An 18,915-nucleotide genomic window follows, 5' to 3' on the forward strand; every position below is an offset into this window, starting at 1 on the left:
AGCTTTGTGGGACCCTCCTCAACAATACTTATCCTCCGCTCTTGAAGCCATCCAGAATAGGGCAGCCCGTTCCATCGTTGGTGATTACTCACGTCATTCTTCAGTCTCGGTAATTAAACAACAACTTCAACTCCCTAACCTAGAAAGCCGTCGATACATTTCAAGGTTGTCTCTGTTTCACAAGTTCATTCATACCATTCCGCCTAGCATTTCCCCTATCACTCGTTCTTCCACAATCTTTCCCCGCTTCGACCATTTGTACAAGGTAACTCGTTTCATCTGCCACACTGATATCTTTGCTAAATCATTTTTTGTAAGACTACTATTAACTGGAATGATCTTCCCTTGAATATTGCGGAGCTCACTGATCACACCACGTTTCATAGGAAGATATAATCTATCATTTAACCATTCACTAATAATCAATTGATTCCTTTCTTTTCGCACCGTTATTTGTCAAGTGCATTTATTGTTATACCTAATATCTGTACAACCCCACTCCCCCATGCAATGCTCGCAAGAGCCTTTGGGGTATTGTAAATAAATAAATAAATAAATATGAAATAATTCCCAAGTGGCAATCAGATTTTGGGAGAAGCGGATCACACAACTGCCATCAGAAGTGCTTAACCAATATACAATGAAGATGAGCGTTATGCATAAACACAATGGAAGATATGTTATATTAATTATAATAACCAGATCAGCGCAGGTCACACATAAACGTAGATCCAATTCACAAAATATACTCGAGATTTCCCGTAGCCCATACAGAAAAAACTATCACATTATTTTAGTGTCATAGCATCTCGGCACTACATATGGAAAGGCCATACTTTAATTTTATAAGTCTTTAGCTCATAACGTTGTAAAACCCAAACACTAACGATAATTTTCTTCTTTAAATTTTCGAAGTCAAAACTGCATGCTATTTCTTGCATTTTTCTAAAGATGTAGATTAAAAAGTTGTGCATATACTTACACATACTATACAAGATATTTGATTGTGGATTAAATGCTAAAATTTATCGATTCACATGAAGGAGAAGTGGTGACTACCACACATCAGTAAGAGTTTAATTAAAATTTGAACAGGTGTTGCGATTTATGATCAGTGTTGTAGAATGTGTAATTTCACAATACGCAAACTTTAGCTCGCTCACTTTGACGAGCACTCTTTCACGATGTCATAAAGTTAATCAAATGGATTGATATTTTCTGTATACACTATAACATAATGCGAATTCTTTATGTCGTGGATATTAAAAGTTACGAGTATTTTCCGAACGAAATCTACTTAAAACTCCAAGAAAGGGTCTCCCGCGTCCTCGAAGACGTTTCGGCAACACGCCGGGCCGCGTTTCCCCAATGCCGTACCCGAAACCGAACGCGATTCTGCGCCCGACGCGTTAACGCTGTACCGCACGCGAGCGTGTTGCTTTTTCCAGAAACGGATTCGTCGACGCGGGTGACCCTTTCTTGGAGTTCTAAGTAGATTTCGTTCGGAAAATATTCGTAACTTTTAATATCCACGACATAAAGAATTCGCATTATGTTATAGTGTATACAGAAAATATCAATCCATTTGATTAACTTCTCTGACATCGTGAAAGAGTGCTCGTCAAAGTGAGCGAGCTAAAGCTTGCGTATTGCTAAATTACACATTCTACAACACTGATCATAAATCGCAACACCTGTTCAAATTTTAATTAAACTCTTACTGATATGTGGTAGTCACCACTTCTCCTGAATGTGAATCGATAAATTTTAGCATTTAATCCACAATCAAATATATTGTATAGTATGTGTGAGTATATGCACAACTTTTTAATCTACATCTTTAGAAAAATGCAAGAAATAGCATGCAGTTTTGACTTCGAAAATTTAAAGAAGAAAATTTTCGTTAGTGTTTGCGTTTTACAACGTTATGAGCAAAAGACTTATAAAATTAAAGTATGGCCTTTCCATTTGTAGTGCCCAGATGCTATGACACTAAAATAATGTGATAGTTTTTCTGTATGGCTACGGGAAATCTCGAGTATATTTTGTGAACTGGATCTACGTTTATGTGTGACCTGCGCTGATCTGGTTATTATAATTAATATAACATATCTTCCATTGTGTTTATGCATAGCGCTCATCTTCATTGTATATTGGTTAAGCACTTCTGATGGCGGTTGTGTGATCCGCTTCTCCCAAAATCTGATTGCCACTTGGAAATAATTTCATATACGTTTGTGTGCCGTGTGTTACGAAGACTACGTGATTAGAAATGTAGACTTGGCCTGCACGTCATGCTCGTAAAATCTTTCGTTTGCATTGTGGCATCTGATAATAGATTCGCTTTTCGCGAAGGCTTCGTATTATCTCCCAGGCACTGAACCCGAATGCGATTGTGAAAGTCAATGACACTGTGTCGCGAACGCTTTGGCTTATCCCGCCGCAATCAGTTATCTTGCCTTATTTTCCGTTTTGCCCTATCTTGGACGGCTCATTTTTCCTATCCAGTCATACAAACGGACAATTGTGTTGACAAAAATATTTATTTATTTGTTCCCACTCCAACCGGGTTGCTTGTCAAAGACGCATTTTCTTCTTCTTTTGCTACGTCTGGGCTAGTGCAACTGATTGAGAAATATACATGCAGTGTGGAATTTAATTCATGAAATATGATAAGTTTTCATATTAGATTAGTGATCCTTTTTTTTTAATCATAGACTGATGTATCATGTCTCTAAATTTCAATGACCGATCCTTCTCCGGCAATTCTATCCGTCGGGTGTTGAACTTGTACAGAGTGTAGTCGAGTAAAACCTATTTGGTGGTCAGGTCTCATTCCATATAAGAATTCTTACACAAATTGTGGAATATTCGTTTCCTTAGCGATCACTGTTCTCAGTCTAGCCATGCTAAATGCAAGGTGTTTTTTTCATTTTGATGCGTACAATTCATTATAATGATGACAAAGATTACATTTATTGTTTCAGTTATACACTTGTTTATTTCGATAAATTACAGTTCTATTTCAAACTCTGAAGTTTTCGTTTGTTGTCTTCATTGATGAATTCCGAAGACATTAAATAGTTTATTCTGATTATTGGGCGCTTGAAACCAGCGTTGATTAACGCAGGCGCTATGTTGTCGCCGTGTTTGTATTGCTTCAGCAACTTGCACTTTGTCGCGATGAACTTGCACAGTCTCTTATTGATGTTTCCTTTCTTTGTATGAAGACTCTTAAATGGCGTACAAGAGAGTATTAGATGAAAATCGTCCGGTGGTCCCCCACAATTGATATGTTTGTTGAGTTTCAACAGGTGATAATACATCAGACCTTGCACGACAATATTGAACCTCTGCTCATTTGACATCGCTGACTGGTAGAATAAAATAAATGTGTAGAGGCTCTAGGGTGGAGTATATCATGTGATAGGATTTTATGTACTTTCCATCTCTGATATGTGTAATTTCAACAAATCCGTAATGAGTCGTGCGATATAGACGACTTGTATATGATAATTTGATCCGACTGCTTTCTTGATGAACGCAACGCCCATTGCAATGATTACAACTACATCTGGTCTAGTGTATTTCAATTCTTCGTTAGCAAACCTCAAAAACTCCGCCATCAATCCCAGTGGCCCTTCCGACGTTGATGTGCAAATATTTTTATAAGTATTGTAGATTCGGCATATAAATTCTTGCACCTTCAGTTCTGTAGTTTGTACCATATCTCCGAATACGACCATGTCTAGGACGTATTGAAATGCAGCGATAATGAAATCGTTTCGCGGCTCCTCCTTTTCAAAGCAGTTTTTTATCACATCTTCCCATGACTTATGGTATCGAGTACAAAATCTGTCCATCTTTTCAATGTAGAGCAATTGTCTCTTCTGTTTTCAAGTGCACTTCTACACTTAATTAAAATCATATCTATGTTTATTTTATTGATTAAAATTTTATTATCTGGTTTAGAATGCTATAATCTCCACGTGTCGTGAGAATTATTGTTGTTTTGATTTTGTTTCAAGTATTGACTCGACTGATATTCAATGAGTTGTGAACTTACTGCCTGAAATAATTATTGTCTTGTATTTGTTTCAATTGTTCACTCAATTGACATAAGTAAAAATAATCGCTGAGTTGGGAATGCCTCATAACTCTGAGTTGCATTTCCCATTTGATATTTCTGCGCGGTTCATTAGAAATTTCTGTTGCGAGATATTACAAAAATTGATGTAATTCAATTTGTTTCTCGTTTTTTGATTGAGTATCGTTGCTATCAATTAATAATTTGGACTTTCTCTACATGTTCAATAACAATATCGCATCTCTACAAACTTAGTCGACTTGACAACCACTTTGACGAAAGATTTCCATCTCAAGGAAAGGATGCGAAAAAGATAGTGATCTCCGCGAGTGATATCGACATCTATTTGCGTTGCACAATAAAATATCGCCTTTGAACTCTCTTATCTGACCTCTAGGGGGCCCCCCGTTTGCTGGACGAAGTAATATAGCCTCCCAACCCTTTGAGTGATAAAGCATGCGCGGTGTTATGGTCACATAGATAGAGACATAAAGTCTCCCGGCTTTGAGGAAAAGAGTGAAAACAGTGCATATTTTCTACGTCTTGGATACCTCCATCAAGGTTCGTAGTGTTTGTTAGAATGAAAATTGTATATTGGTCGATTTTATGATGGTTTAATGATAGATTATTTTCCTCTGTTGTTGTTTACGTGTCGCCGCGTGTTCTTCTGTTCTTCAGCGTTAAGTCTGTGCTATATTGTAATATTTCGCCTTTTGATAGATTGATTAGCTATTATTTCTCTATGTGGATCCCAGGCAGCACACCTAGATTGGACCAATATTGGCAATCTGGATTGTCAATATTGGTCCAATATGGTAACTGCAACACGGCCCAATATTGGTCCAATATTGGGGACCCAATATGGGCAAGCCAATATTGCCGTTATGGGTCCAATATTGGCAGGCCAGTTTTGCCGTTGTCTCGTACATACATTCATTGGATCTTTCAAATTGCTGTATTATCTCAACAAAAATCACAAAAGTCATTTACGATTTGTGATTTTTGCTGAAACACTTGGATTTCTAAGAAATTATGTTTCTCATACCTAAATGATCACTACATTGAAGCATTTCGGCAACATGTGAACGTTGTATTTTATTTAAAAATGAATACACATCTTCCCACAGTGCAACATCGGAAATCGGGGTCTTCGTTCCGGTATGAAGGGGCTGGAGTAATGCATAAGTTGGCAGTTGTCTTGCGCTTCTGCCTGCCGCTGTTTCTGTCACCCGCGCCAAAAATGCCCTTCCTACAGCCTTGTACACAGCTGGCTCGCGGTGCAGTGGTGACCGCTTCACCATTGCTCCTGAAAAGTAGGCATATATGATGAGTAGGGCTCGTGGGTATAATTCCATATTTAATAACACTTTGTAGAAACACAGGAATAGCACTTGAACACATTGCAGAAGAACAAAAAGGAAAGAACATTTCTCCGCATGACTGTATTTGTGGCGTATTGCTCAAGCAAGGTCCTGGGCTTCTGTCCAAAGCTGATGAAGTGCATACTGAAACCACAGCAAACCTGCCTGAAAAAAATGCAGACTGATACACCTGGGAAAGTTTGTAGCATTAGTAGGAATGTAAACATCATACACACACTCTGTTTCGATATGCCACTCTTATATCTATAGAGTCGTAAGTAAGACAACTGTAAAAAACATTAGGATTACCTACCAATCAACACAGTGCAAGAATTGCACCCCATGAACACAGACTTGCTACCTTTCTTCCCCATTCACACTGAATTCGGCCTGTAGCGATGGGCACAATGCCCTGGATGTAAGAGCCCCGACTACAGCGTGGAGAGCGGCTCCTCCCAAAACCAGCAAGGTATTCTTTCTGAAACAAATGCATCACAGACCATATAGCTTTTTCTAAACCAGCACGACCTCTACCATATAGTATACAATAGTGATGTCTACTTGCTTACACGGACGTTAAAATGGCGATGTATGAAAGGATATACTACACTACAGGTTTCTAAGAGTCATTCCATGCCAAATATTCCTGACTTTGAGATTGTAACCCAGCAGATCTGGGGACTAATACAAAAATGTTGAATGAGAAACACGACCATAAAGAGTACCTGAGCATGAAAAAACAGAGAGTTAATGTCAGAGTTTATTACATATTATACTCACTGTTCTCTTCTTCTATGGCACTGGCTTGCAATGATGGCCTTCATGATTCAACTCCGACGCCAGTGGAAGGGAAGTCGTCGGTATAGGGAGGTAAAGAGCAGCCTAACGAAAAATTCAAAATGATGAAATGTACCAATTGGTCCTACACCTGAAAAACATCAAGGTCAACATACACTATTTGCTAAACGCTGCGTGCAAGAAAATTGCACTGCTGTGTGCCATGCATGCATTCTGAGCCGCTCTCTATGTAGAAAGACCATAAGCATGTAACAGAGAAAAAAACTAAACATAGATGTGGGATAGAAAGTTGTTGGGGAACGAACGCGATATACAAACCTAAAAATTCAACGAGATCGAACGAGGGGGAAGCGAGTTCGGTCCTCAGACAGTGACCAGCCACACCGGCGCCGATACTCTCATGCGAATTTCTGGAGAACGAAACGTCACGCGCATACGAGACCAAAGTAGTTGGAAAGAGGACGTCGGGCCCTTCAAAGAGACACAAAACACACTATATGTAGCTCCACTATTAGCATTTTTCGGAAAGAAACTCTCCGAGATATAACTGGTAATCGCAACGCATAATGTTCACTGCCCTAATCTGTGCATTCCACTTAAAGTTAAACTATAGTCTAAGCAACCCATTACGATGGTAGTTCAAATGAGGAATAGGGAGCAAAATATAGAGGCAATACTTACCCCAAGCAGAATGTTGTGTATCAACTTTAGGTTTGAGACGCGCCGCCCCGGCCAGTTCAATGCTCCACGTTACTTGCATTTGGAAGCGAGAACGGTTATCCTTGCAGATATCACACTACACTCACACGATCAATGACTTGTAGAGCTACAAACGACCCGTCCCAACACCCAGATAACTGTTGAAACATGACCACAACCGCCACATTCGCACATTCACAACAGCCACAGCAGAGAGAAACAAAGAGCACATTATTGCCAGGACGGTCACAGCGAAGTGCGACGAGTGACGGTTTATCAGACAGGCTTGGATTTGGAAGTCCATCAGAACTTGGGGCGGTTCCAGACCGCCTGACTCAGTCAGGCTGCCAGTGTGAAGTTTTTAGCTTAGGTAAAATTGTGCATAGCTGCCAGATTCTGGTTTAACCCGGGAATATTATTATATCAGATTTTCTAGATTTCGAAAAAATGCCAGTATTCCCTGTATATGACCAATATTGGGGAATGCCAATTTGGCCACTGATGAACCAATATTGGCAGGATCTTGGTAGTATTGGGCCAATATGGCCAACGACGAGACAATATTGGTAGAACATTGGGAATATAGGGCCAATATGCCCAATGGTGAGCCAATATTGGCAGATCTTGGGAATACTGGTCCAATATTGGACCGGTATTTCCAATGTGCAGCCAATATTGGGCCAAGCTACTGTGCTGCTTGGGATGGTGCGCAGGTTTGGCTCTCTATTAATTGTAGCTGTTGATTGTGTTGTTTCTCGTTATTTCCTTACGTCTATGCTGTTCACTTAATAAGAAATTAAAAGTTGAGTAATGTTGGAATATGAAATTGAGATTCCCTATTGCGCTCGAAATGTTATGACAGATATTCACGCTATTGCAATGATGGTTCTCACGTATAGGAATATTAGACTTTTTATAATACAATTTGTATTTTGATTGTCGTCATATTGATTAAGAATATCTTCTTTGTAGTGGTATAGATTTTATTTCCTCTTGTGTTCTTGTCGTTCGTGTTCCGCGGTCTTCCATACATCTATCGGCACCCGTCTTCAACAAATCAGGGCAGATATCATTAGATCTGGTTGTTGGCTAGGAGCGTGCTATGTGGTGAAGTTCATTTTTAACATGTCTATTTTCTGATGAGTTTGATTTTTTCTTCTGATTTTCTGAATGATAGATTACTATGTTGTTTTGATTAGGAATATCTTCTTTGTAGTGGTATAGATTTTATTTCCTCTTGTCTTCGTGTCCCATAGTCTTCCAGGGTCTCTGCTCTTCACAGTTAATTACATACAACTATCAGAACTTCCCGCTATTGCACTGATGGTTCTCATGTATAGGAATAGTAGACTTTTTATAACACAGCTTATAATATTGTTTATAATCATATTGATCGAGAATATCTTCTTTGATTAAATGTGTTGATAGTTTCTCATTTTAATATGGTGTAGCTATTATTTCCCTACATGTTGGGTGATTTGTTCTATATTAATGCTATGTGTTGATCGTGTTGATTCGAATTATTATCTCATGTCTGCGCTATTCACTTCAATAGAAATTGATTAATTAAATTTGTGTCATATTTCAATATTAAACTTAGCTTCCATATTGTGCTCGAAATTACTTACATCTATCAGGTTCTCACATCTCAGACTTTTTTATAACAAAACTTGTAATTTTGATTGTAATCCTATTGATTAAATGTGTTATCACTTCTGATTCATTGAAAACTTGTGTGTATGATTACAGTTAATAAAAAATATTGTGTTTGATTTGTGATACCTATTCAATGCTATTGTATCATGCCTGTAATAAGTATTGTTACGTGTATTGTGTTTCTTCTGCATCAGGTTTCTTGGCTGGGTTTTTCTCCTTCACACAGTCATAACATAATTCCCGACACTAATGACTTTAATAAATATATTTTCACTTGTACTTTTGTGTATGGCCAGGGCTGGGCAGTATTACAAATACATTGTATTATAATACCGTTAATGTAATACTTGGGAGTATTTGTATTACGTATTATAATACCCATCTGATAAGTGTATTTGTATTACGTATTATAATACAAAAAATTCGAGTATTACTTGCATTGTATTACTGCAAAACTCGTAATACTTATGACATGTCCTGCCTGAGGTGATGGGTCTTACACATGTATGCTTTCGGTACCATTCCAGTCCTACGAACACGACCTAGTTCTGCCAACAGAGGATCACACTTCAACGTGCAACAAAGGGATGATTACAGGAGCTGGCTGACTCAAATTTCTGAGAAACTTCTCCATTCTGGGTGAACAACCCGGAGCCCTTAGGGGGTCATATCATAGAATGGAGCCAGGGTCGGTGCGTCAGAAAGTAAGGCAGAAAGAAGGGGATTATAGACACACACCCCTGCGTCCCGCGAGAGAATGCCCTGAGAGCTGTGCACTGTGCCGTGCGAAGTTGGAAGTCCTCATGTACCTCGATGACAAGCGCGTAGACTTGTCTATGTTGGACGACTACCCATCAGTTAAAAGTGTTTTCTTAAAGTTCAACACTAATTTATGTTCGTCCGCGCCGGTTGAACGATTGTTTTCGTTTGCGAACCTGCTACTCAGACCAAACAGACGATCGTTAGAAGATGGCGTATTTGAAAAGATGTTTCTTCTTAAGTGCAATAAACTGAAATAAACATGCGTTGACCGGACCGGTGGCTTCAGAAATATGTCGGGGATTGCTTTTCTAATAACTGTCTGCCACGGCACAAAAGTATTACTTGAGTAATACAGGGAAGTAATAGTATTATGTATTATAATACTTGAAAATAAAATGTATCATGTATTAGTATTATAATACAAATTTCGAGTATTTCTGCCCAGCCCTGTGTATGGCTATCCTTTGCATGAAAACAGCCTACTGCACACCTGTTGTAGCTGGAAAAAAATTATGATTGAAGTCGACACAGATTGAAAAATGACGAAAGAAGTCGACCCAGGCTGAAAAATGTGAGCTGGTAAGTGCGCATGCAGCCCTCCGGCCACGCGCCACCCACCGGTAAGCGCCTCCACCCGAGCGCCGCCCGGCGGGTGCGGGAAAAAATACGTGACCCAAGTCGGCAAAGGCTAAAAAATGTTGAAAGAAGCCGGCCCAGGCTGAAAAATGTGAGAGGGTAAGCGCGCACGCAGCCCTCCCAGCTGATAAGCACGCGGACAACCCTCCGCACACGCGCCGCGTGGGGAAAAATACGCGCAGGGCTCAAGGGCAGGGGTCCAGGTTGCTGAGTGGACCTGCCGTAGTTTCTGATCGCCCTCCTGCTACTCTGGTGGTACACGCCGTTTTTATTCAGAGTATAAAGTGACACAATATCTGCTGATCGGAACAATGTTCTTACAAGCAATGTAAGTAAACTTGCATCGCTATACTGCAGAGCCAACAAATTTGTTTACTAGGAAACTTTGTTGAATAGTGGTCCATTGAGAAAGTACTTACTAACACAGAGAGGCCGCTGAATGTGGCTGACAGAAGGGCATTTTGAAATGCGATCCTCACTACAAGTCAATAAAGCCGGTACATACGTAACATGTAACAATACGCATATAATATGTACGTACAAGTATACTAATTGATTCTTAAGTAGTTTTGGAGTATCTACCACTCTACTCTGATTACTTTCATTTGCAAGTATTTGTGCTCTATCTTGGTTATATGCTGCATCGAATATTTCGAATCATATTTTAATTTTCTATGTGTCTGCCACGATGTGATATTAAACGAAAATTGCCGGCCTACGCGTAACAGGAAAAAGAAGAAGAAATATAAGAGCATGTTTGCTTTCAGTCTCTCATTCTAAATGCTAGCACACAGTAGACACATTTCCGCTTTACAGATGCCGTAATGAGCAATTCGCAGCACACATTGCTTAAGGGCAGCTGTGTAAAAGACGATGGCATTCTTATTATCACAAAAATGGGTTACGATAAGACATTACCCATTAAAATACGATCAGGTAACGCACGAAAATTATTCACTTGAGTCAATCGCGTTCACTTTCTGTAGTTTGGAGCGTAGAAGAATGGGACAAGATATAGGCTTACGGCCCCTTCAATGCGGCCCCTTAAGATGGGTCACTTCGCGGCGCTTCACGGCGGCTACAAGCTTCGTAGCTGGTAGCTGCATCCACGCTCTATAATAATAGACGCCACAACATTGCCCGCGTGAAACTCTGCGATCAGTGAACAAGCACGTTTGAAGTCACCACAGCCGCTATCAGCAGTGGAAATGGCGCATGCAGAAGGAACGATAGCAGACCGGAAGACTTTATTAAATGCATTTCCACTCGGCTTCCCCGATTGTATGTGGCACTTTACGCTGATACAGCGAAGCAGTTTTCTAAGAGCAAAGCGAGTGTGCTGTGAGTGTCGTACTTCGTTTGGAAGTTAGGTGGTACTTCACAACTAGCCATTCAACTTGCCGGATATAGTGGCTTAGAACGTGAGTGTAACAGCTTGCATTGTCGGGTTTGATATGTAGCGAAAATGTCTATACCACTATATTTCATTGATGAGAAATATCGATGCCAGCGATACCGCAGGGGGCGGGGGGATACATTTGCAGAAAAAAAAAGGAAAAAGAAAGATAAAAGGGGAAAGGTCCGCCGGTGCAGCACGCCGGCATGCTATTCCCTAAACAAAAAACAAACAAAAAACTAAAAAAAGGATATAAATAAATAATAAAGATAAAAAAGAGATAAATAAAAAAAATAACTGAAAAATAAACCCGGCACAGAGGGAATCCTGGAGGGCCGAATCCCGCAGAAAGCGGAGAAAGAAGTAAAGTTACAAGAAACATTTGAATGACTCAAGTGTCGCTAACATAACTGAAATACGTCAAGCGGGGGCACCCAAGATCGAGCGCAAGCCATTTGACGAACGTTCCGACCGCATCCCCATGCTTTCATTCGTAACCATACAAGACAGTATAGTAGGACACTGCCATTGAACTGGACTAAGGAAACGTAGCCGGCAGAGGCGGGGATGGATGAATGTTTCCCTGGACACTCTGGTGATAACCATGCACAGGTTCTGTCGTGTTCAGTTTATGCCTTTTGGTGTGTAACGTCACCTCGCCTATAGTTGAATGTGATTGGGGGTAATGCAGCAGCGTAGCCACAAAAACATTTCGAGAGGGGTTCCGTGGGGACCTTACATGGGGCAGGAGGATCTCAGCCTCATTTCCCTTTCCGAATAGCATTACCAAAGGTACGGTTTCGAGGGGGTTTGAACTCCCCCCCCCCCCCGCTACGCCACACGAATAATTAGAACCTTTTCTGTGTTCACCGTGCTTTTCAGCTTTCTGAAGCTCCACTCATCAGATCTGATCCGAGTATCCGAGTGAAAACCATGTAACATTTTGCGAATGGTTTCTCAATGCTTCGGCGATTTACCTCTGTGATTTTTGTTTGGATCAGTCCTTACATAGTTTGTCACGATTCCGTACGTGATTCGTCTGCATTTCATCTTCCTTCTTTTTTTCTGCCTAACTCGCTCTGTCATTGCCAATGTTAGGCGTGATAAGTTAAGGGATGTAAGGGGATTAGGCTTCGTTTTCATATTGGTCAAGTTGTCGAGACCAAGAACGCTTTGATAGCACGGCTCAATCATGTCGAGTTCCTTCCCTTGACATGTACTCTCTATTGATTTCTATTCAATTCGCTGCCAAACTTTTATAATTAAATTTTCTAGTCAGTGCTTTCTCTGCCTTGACGTCAGCAACCTCCGGTTATTTTCTCCTAACAAATCAAGCCACCAATTCCATACAAAATACGCTTATTGCATTTTACGATATCTCTGAATAGTCGTCAATAGTTTCGAGTTTGGTTGCACACTGTTATGATGTCCGCCGAGGTATACAGCAGCCCGTACTTACGGCGCCGTGAAACCAAAACCGGATGCGAACATGGCGTTTGTTGTCCTCGTTTATCTCAAAAACGACGGTGCTCTGCCGAATGAAATTTTCCATTTGCCGCCTACACTTCGATTACAGTGGAATACAAGTATGATCTGAAAAGCAGTTGACGGTTCCAAACACTCCCTTTTAAAATTACTAGTCTCTTTCATGGCTCTTTTACGTTAGCATTAATAATCCTCAAGTGACCAAAATTGTGGCAGCTCGTACGAACAGTTGGCGTTAAGCAGTCTGACCTCACGCTTCAATCCTACCCCATTTCCTCTCACCTTGTCCCCTCTCTCCCTCCGTCGAACCTGTTAGAAGTAGCTGTTATCGTAGTCTAAGTGCCTTTATCAAAACGCAAGGTCAGCTCTCTCGGAGAGTCGGGTTTCTGACTGATACTACGTGCGTAGATTACAGAGGCTAAACGCACATGCCGTTATTTACTCGGAGTCTCTGGAATCTGCTGGCAGCATCAACTCTGTTTTGAGTAAGTTCTCGAGCAAATGTCACGATAAGTGCCGGAGTTTTTCTTGCATTTAGTTTCTGGTATGTGCAAGTTCATATAGTAGTAAAGAGGGTAAACAGTCAGTCGTTAGGAGGCAGTGGGCGTATACAGGTGTGGGAGGGAGGCGATTGGGCGATTGCCGCCCCAACCATTATGTGATTGTTGGTTTATTCCTTATAGGTATCTCATAGATATTATTAGACGCTCGGAGTAGGTATTATAGTATTGCATAAGCCGCATGAGGCGGATAAACCCAGATGTGTACAAACTGCATTCGAAAGTAGTGCGTGTTCTTGAGAGTTGGAAGTGGTCGTGCTGTGCATTGTGTCTTCCTCTAGAGAGAAATAGAAAAACGGATTTAATTGAAATGTGATCCGTACTATTGCAAGAAGTATGCGCACGCCCTATATGCTGCTAAGTGTGGCTAAATGATGTTGCTAGACTGTTATCTGTTTGGTGGCTTAAGTAATTTTTGTAGATTACATTCTTAAGTCGTGAAGGTAGTATAGCACCTATCATCTCTCTATAGTATATGTACACATAACATTATCTTATTGGAATGTAATGTGAGGGATTGAAATATGCATGGGATAATCTGTGTTGCTAAAGGATCCTACGTGATAGTTTAATTGACTGAAATTCATTATCGTTGTCGGACTTGTACGTATCTCGAGTGCCGTGCTCAAAATATTGTATTCTAAATACTTTTGTTGGTCTTTCAGTATCTTATTGAGTACTTTTTCCAAAGGTAGCTATACTCTGTTGTCGACGCTTCTTTTTCTTTCCTTATTATTCTTTGTCGCTGTGTATGCTTGTTTCTTTTCAAACCATGTTCCGTTTCACAGTTTCATTCCGCTTAACCTTTCCTATGAAACCCGTTTTCTAGTATGTGATATAGAAACGTGGATCATCTTTGTAGGAGAGCCATTCGCAGGTTTATTTCTTCCACAGATTACGAGACCAGTGGACCAGGTAACGAGACGTAGGAAAGTAATATTCATAATCGTGGGTAGATATACAGGGTGTTTGCTCTAACGAAATTATATTTAAAGCGAGCGATAAAAGAAAAGCAAGTGGTACTTTTCTGCTACTTGAGTAAGAAACAGGTACTGCTTCACTAGTAGCACCTGTTTCTTAGTCAAGTAGCTGAAACGTGGCACTCGTTTCTCGCTTGAAATAAAATTTCTGGACACGTCAGAGCAAACACCCTGTATACACGTAAGGTGAGTCTGCCCACACTTGTGTCGCTACATGCTGCACGTGCCGCAGGGTAGGACTGCGGATAATTTCGACTAGGGTCACTAAATAAGCTATAAGCGTAGCTTATTTAGTGACTCTAATTTCGACTACCCGGAGTTTTTTAATGTGCGCGAGAAATCACGGGGCTGGAAGCCATGCTTACCTAAAATCACTGGAAGTAGTACATCCAGTGACTTCAGGTTTACCTAGGAAGGTGCCACCCTTTCTTTCATAGCAATTTCCTTTTTTAATGCAACTCACAGCAACTTGAAAACTTATCGGTGTACAGTAACCTCTGCTTCGCTAAGAAGATTATTTTTCAAAGAATGAGAGAGGGCTGACAAAAGGACCTTATAAAATGCAACTCAACTACGAGCCAATAAGGCCTGCTCAAGTAATAATACAAAAAGAATAGTAAAAAGTTTGACGATCATTGCTCAAGTATCATAAATGTATCCTAAATGCTTTCTGGAGTGTTTACTACTCCGCATTTGTATACTGTGTCTGAATTATATTCTGGCTTAAGTAATTAATACCGTATTTTAAGCATATTTTTCTAGTATCTTGTACATCTCTGCCCGCCATTAACTGGTGAGGGTAATATAGACGTGCCACCTGCAACCACTATATATTTTGGTGCATAGAATCGTATGCTATGCATTTATGTTCATTGTATCGTTTGTCTGTTGCTTCTTCTAACTCCTATCAATATGTGACTTCGTTTACTTTATATATTGTTGCTCGCAATATGGCGAAATTGAGCAGAAGGGAGACAAACATCGATTCAGTTTAATAATTAACGTCTATAGTTCATGAATATAAGTTGTAGTTGAGTCTGTCTTTGAAACACAGGGAATTGGAAGAAGCAACATGGCAAACACTTTGAAAGGAAGAGTTGCGCTTGTTACTGGAGCTGCAAGAGGCATTGGAGCTGCTATTGCGGAAGCTTTACTCCAGAATGGATGCAAGGTGAGTGCTCTTCCTCGTCGACGTTGCCGTAGCGCGAAGATCTAGTCATTCGGTGTATTCATTACTGTGACCAATACAGCGATAATACTTACCGAAATACCAGGGAGACGAACATTTGTTCAGATAGCGTCCGCACCGTGAAAACGAAATCGATAAAACGAAAATTAGTTCGTTGAGATCTTACGTTGTTGTTTCATGTTGACTTTAGGTCTGCCTAGTGGATATTCTCGAAGCCGAAGGCAAAACAACATGTGAAAAGCTGAAAACAAAATATGGCGGAGAGACCGTTTGCTTCAGGTACACAGATGTCACCGAAGTTGACTCCTTTGAGGGTAAGCGGATGGCAGTGCTGAAAATAGAGGAAATTTTATTTTCTCTCGTTTCTCTTTCCTTTGTCTGTACCATGCCAGCTGACAAATGTAAAATTGAGTTAACACGCCGTGCGCAGTTTAAAAGCATGTATGAATGACATCATATGAGGGTCTATTAGAGGGTCGGCTGGACAGTAGTGTAGAGTCGCACTTGCCTTGCATTGCAAACGAAACGAAATATTTATATGAGGCAAAAAAGAAATGAAGAAAAGCATGACACTGCATTTTATTCGCTACATGAGCGCACATTTCCTTTTCATTGTATTCGCAATTATTTACAGCTATACATTTATCCCAACGGTGAATCAATTTTTTAATTCAAGCAACGAATTCCGGAAGTCGTTCCTTGAGCCGCCGCCGGGGTAACGCGATGTGTGGCCGAGCGTTGTCGTCTTGCAAGAGGCTCAGTGAATTTCTTGAACACGACACACTCTCTGTGTATACTGCGGCCGGCCCAGCTTCCAGGTACTCCGTCGCTTACACGTGTGTGGCGCCTCAGAGCGCCGTCGTTCATCCTCAGTGTCCGCTGCACCAGCTTCTCATGCACGAGATTTTCTTGTCCAACGGCTTGTAAACGACGATGAACGTCACTAGGATTCACTTTTTCGGCCGTCAAAAATTCAATCACTGGGCGTCGTTTTAAACGCGTTGACACAGCAGGCACACTCGACCAAAAGTCAGACCAGGGTACTGACCCTGGTTACTGACCCTGTCAGACCAGGGTACTGACCCTGTGTACTGACTCTGTCAGACCGGGGTACTGACAAAGAACAAATGAAGGGAATTTAACGATTCTTGCTATGTTCGTAGAGTGGCTCTGTATCATTTTTTTTTGTCTCGCACCACGTGCGACTGTGCATTGCTTTTCAGCCCACCGTCGTCATCAGCATCATCATCACTCTTTGCCGTGGATTGCTGTCTTGTCTTATGCCTAGTTCTCACAATGTGTGTATGAAGGAGTTGAATGGCATTAAGCTAATATTTGAACTATAAATAGCTGTAGAATAGAAATACTGTTGATTGAATAAGTAGCACCAGAGGGCACCAGCTGTATTTAGCGTGGTCGTGGATGCCAACAAATTTGAAGGAACGGTAAATATTAGTGCATGGCAGTTTCAAAGATATCCTCTAATAGTTGCAGCTCAAAGCTTGGTATGATGCCTGTAACATAAAGTAACGGTTTTCCGCTTTGCAGTTAACTTAAGCTCGCAACTGAAACTTCATCTTGGATGGATTTTCTCGTGCTTAATGAACTTCTCCATGCAGGAACTTTCCAGGATGTTATCCGTCAATGGGGACCCATTACAGTATTCGTCAGCAACGCAGGCGTAATTGACGAAAAAGACTTCGCGAAAACCATCGATGTAAACTTGGTAAGTTCAAAAGTGGCGGTTCCACTGAGCCCTCACATGGATAACCCACATTTGTCAATGTAGGATGTGCTGTTCTAACATACTAGTTTCAAGTGTCTCTCTGTGAATGGACATTACAAGGATTAATGTCTAAGAGGGAAGCCTATAATAAGACAGCTGCAGCGTGTGTGACGCTGCTATGCCTCTAGGTTCTCACAGGTGAAGAACGAATGTTTGCAGTAACGGCGACATCTAGGGACGGGATTCTGCGATACAGCAATGTACTGCTTGCGACACTTGGCTGGAATCTCTAGCTCGTGACCTAACGATCCCCTATCGGCGGTGTCACGTCCGAAGGAGCTACACGAACATCGTCTCAGAGGGGAGGCCGTGCAGTCCCATGCGCCACACAGCGGCACCAATTGGAAGAGGTACATTGGCATCGTCTGCTTGCAATGCTGATAGTGCCGCAGCTATCTACTAGCCTCCTCTCAGAGCCTATTGGTTATGCTCCTTCGAGCACGGCAGAGCCGATGGGGAATCGTTCCGCCACGAGGTGTAGGAGAATCTAGACAAGTGTGTCACAAGCAGTACACCGATACTAGCATGGCCAGGTTTTGCTGTTAGCTTAGATAAGCGGTGCGCTACACAGACGATGTTTTGGACATTTTTCAAACGGCTTTTCCTGGTAAAGATTCGATGTGACCGCTGGGATCGTCAAAAGCAAGCTATCTCATTCGTGGTGGCGTCACACATGAAGTCATTGCCATGCATCCCGTGCTACTTTTTCCTACATACAACCCATCCTTCTTTAGGATATTACCTCAGATGGGCTGGCTATAGAGATGGGACGAATCCAAAATTTTTCGAATCCCAATCCGAATCCAAGGGACGTTCTAGGAGTCCACGAATCTTACGAATCCTCTTTTTAAAAAGAGTTTAAAAAGCCAGAAAAAAAAGCAATTCTAGTGAAAAATGTTTTGAAGCAGAATATGATACCTTTGTTCAATGAAAAACGAATTAAATAATGCTTCAGTTTCAGGAGAAAATATACCCATATACGAGGGTGGTTTCATAAGTTTCCGGCCCGAGGTAGAAAATGCGCGCGAATTTGAAAATGCGATTAAGGACGCGTAGCACCATCTGTTGGAGGGCCGGAGCACCTCAACCCTCTCCATGCTTTTGTCGGTTGGAGAGCGGCATTTCAAACATCCAGGGTGCACTCTTCAGTTAAAAAGGAAAATCGAGTACCGCGCTGTGATAAAATTCTTGACAAAAGAGGGACTTTGGCCTGAAGAAATTACAGCGCGACTGGACAACATGTACAGGGAAGCCTCTGCGTCGTACACAACGGTAAAAGACTGGGCTAAGCAGTTTCGACTGGGGCGAGAGTCCATTGAAGATGATCCACGCGATGGTCGTCCAGTGGAAGTGGTGACACAAGAAAATTTGTCTCTTGTCGAGGAGCAAGTGCTGAGCGACAGGCGTTTGAAGGTGAAGGAAATCTCAGAAAGGCTGGGGCTTTGGAAAATAACCGTTTTTCGCATCATCGGCGAGGGCCTTCACATGAAAAAGGTCAGTGCGAGAAGGGTGCCACGACT

The 18,915-nt window shown here is 41.3% G+C and overlaps 1 protein-coding gene across 3 annotated transcripts in view; it reads left to right on the forward strand.

Moving 5' to 3' along the window:
• The first annotated feature begins 11,316 nt into the window (after positions 1-11,316).
• LOC135378342 (15-hydroxyprostaglandin dehydrogenase [NAD(+)]-like) overlaps positions 11,317-18,915 on the forward strand; it is a 50,740-nt gene continuing 43,141 nt past the window's right edge. Inside the window, exons 1-4 of one of the 3 annotated variants that reach the window (XM_064611358.1) lie at positions 11,317-11,420; positions 15,475-15,591; positions 15,800-15,923; positions 17,229-17,335. In XM_064611358.1, coding sequence (XP_064467428.1) covers positions 15,493-15,591; positions 15,800-15,923; positions 17,229-17,335 — 330 coding nt within the window. In that variant the 5' untranslated portion in view covers positions 11,317-11,420; positions 15,475-15,492. The other 2 variants (XM_064611357.1, XM_064611359.1) reach the window with 2 other exon arrangements.

Source organism: Ornithodoros turicata, chromosome 1, assembly GCF_037126465.1.
Source record: "Ornithodoros turicata isolate Travis chromosome 1, ASM3712646v1, whole genome shotgun sequence".
In the NCBI taxonomy this organism is placed as follows: domain Eukaryota; kingdom Metazoa; phylum Arthropoda; class Arachnida; order Ixodida; family Argasidae; genus Ornithodoros; species Ornithodoros turicata.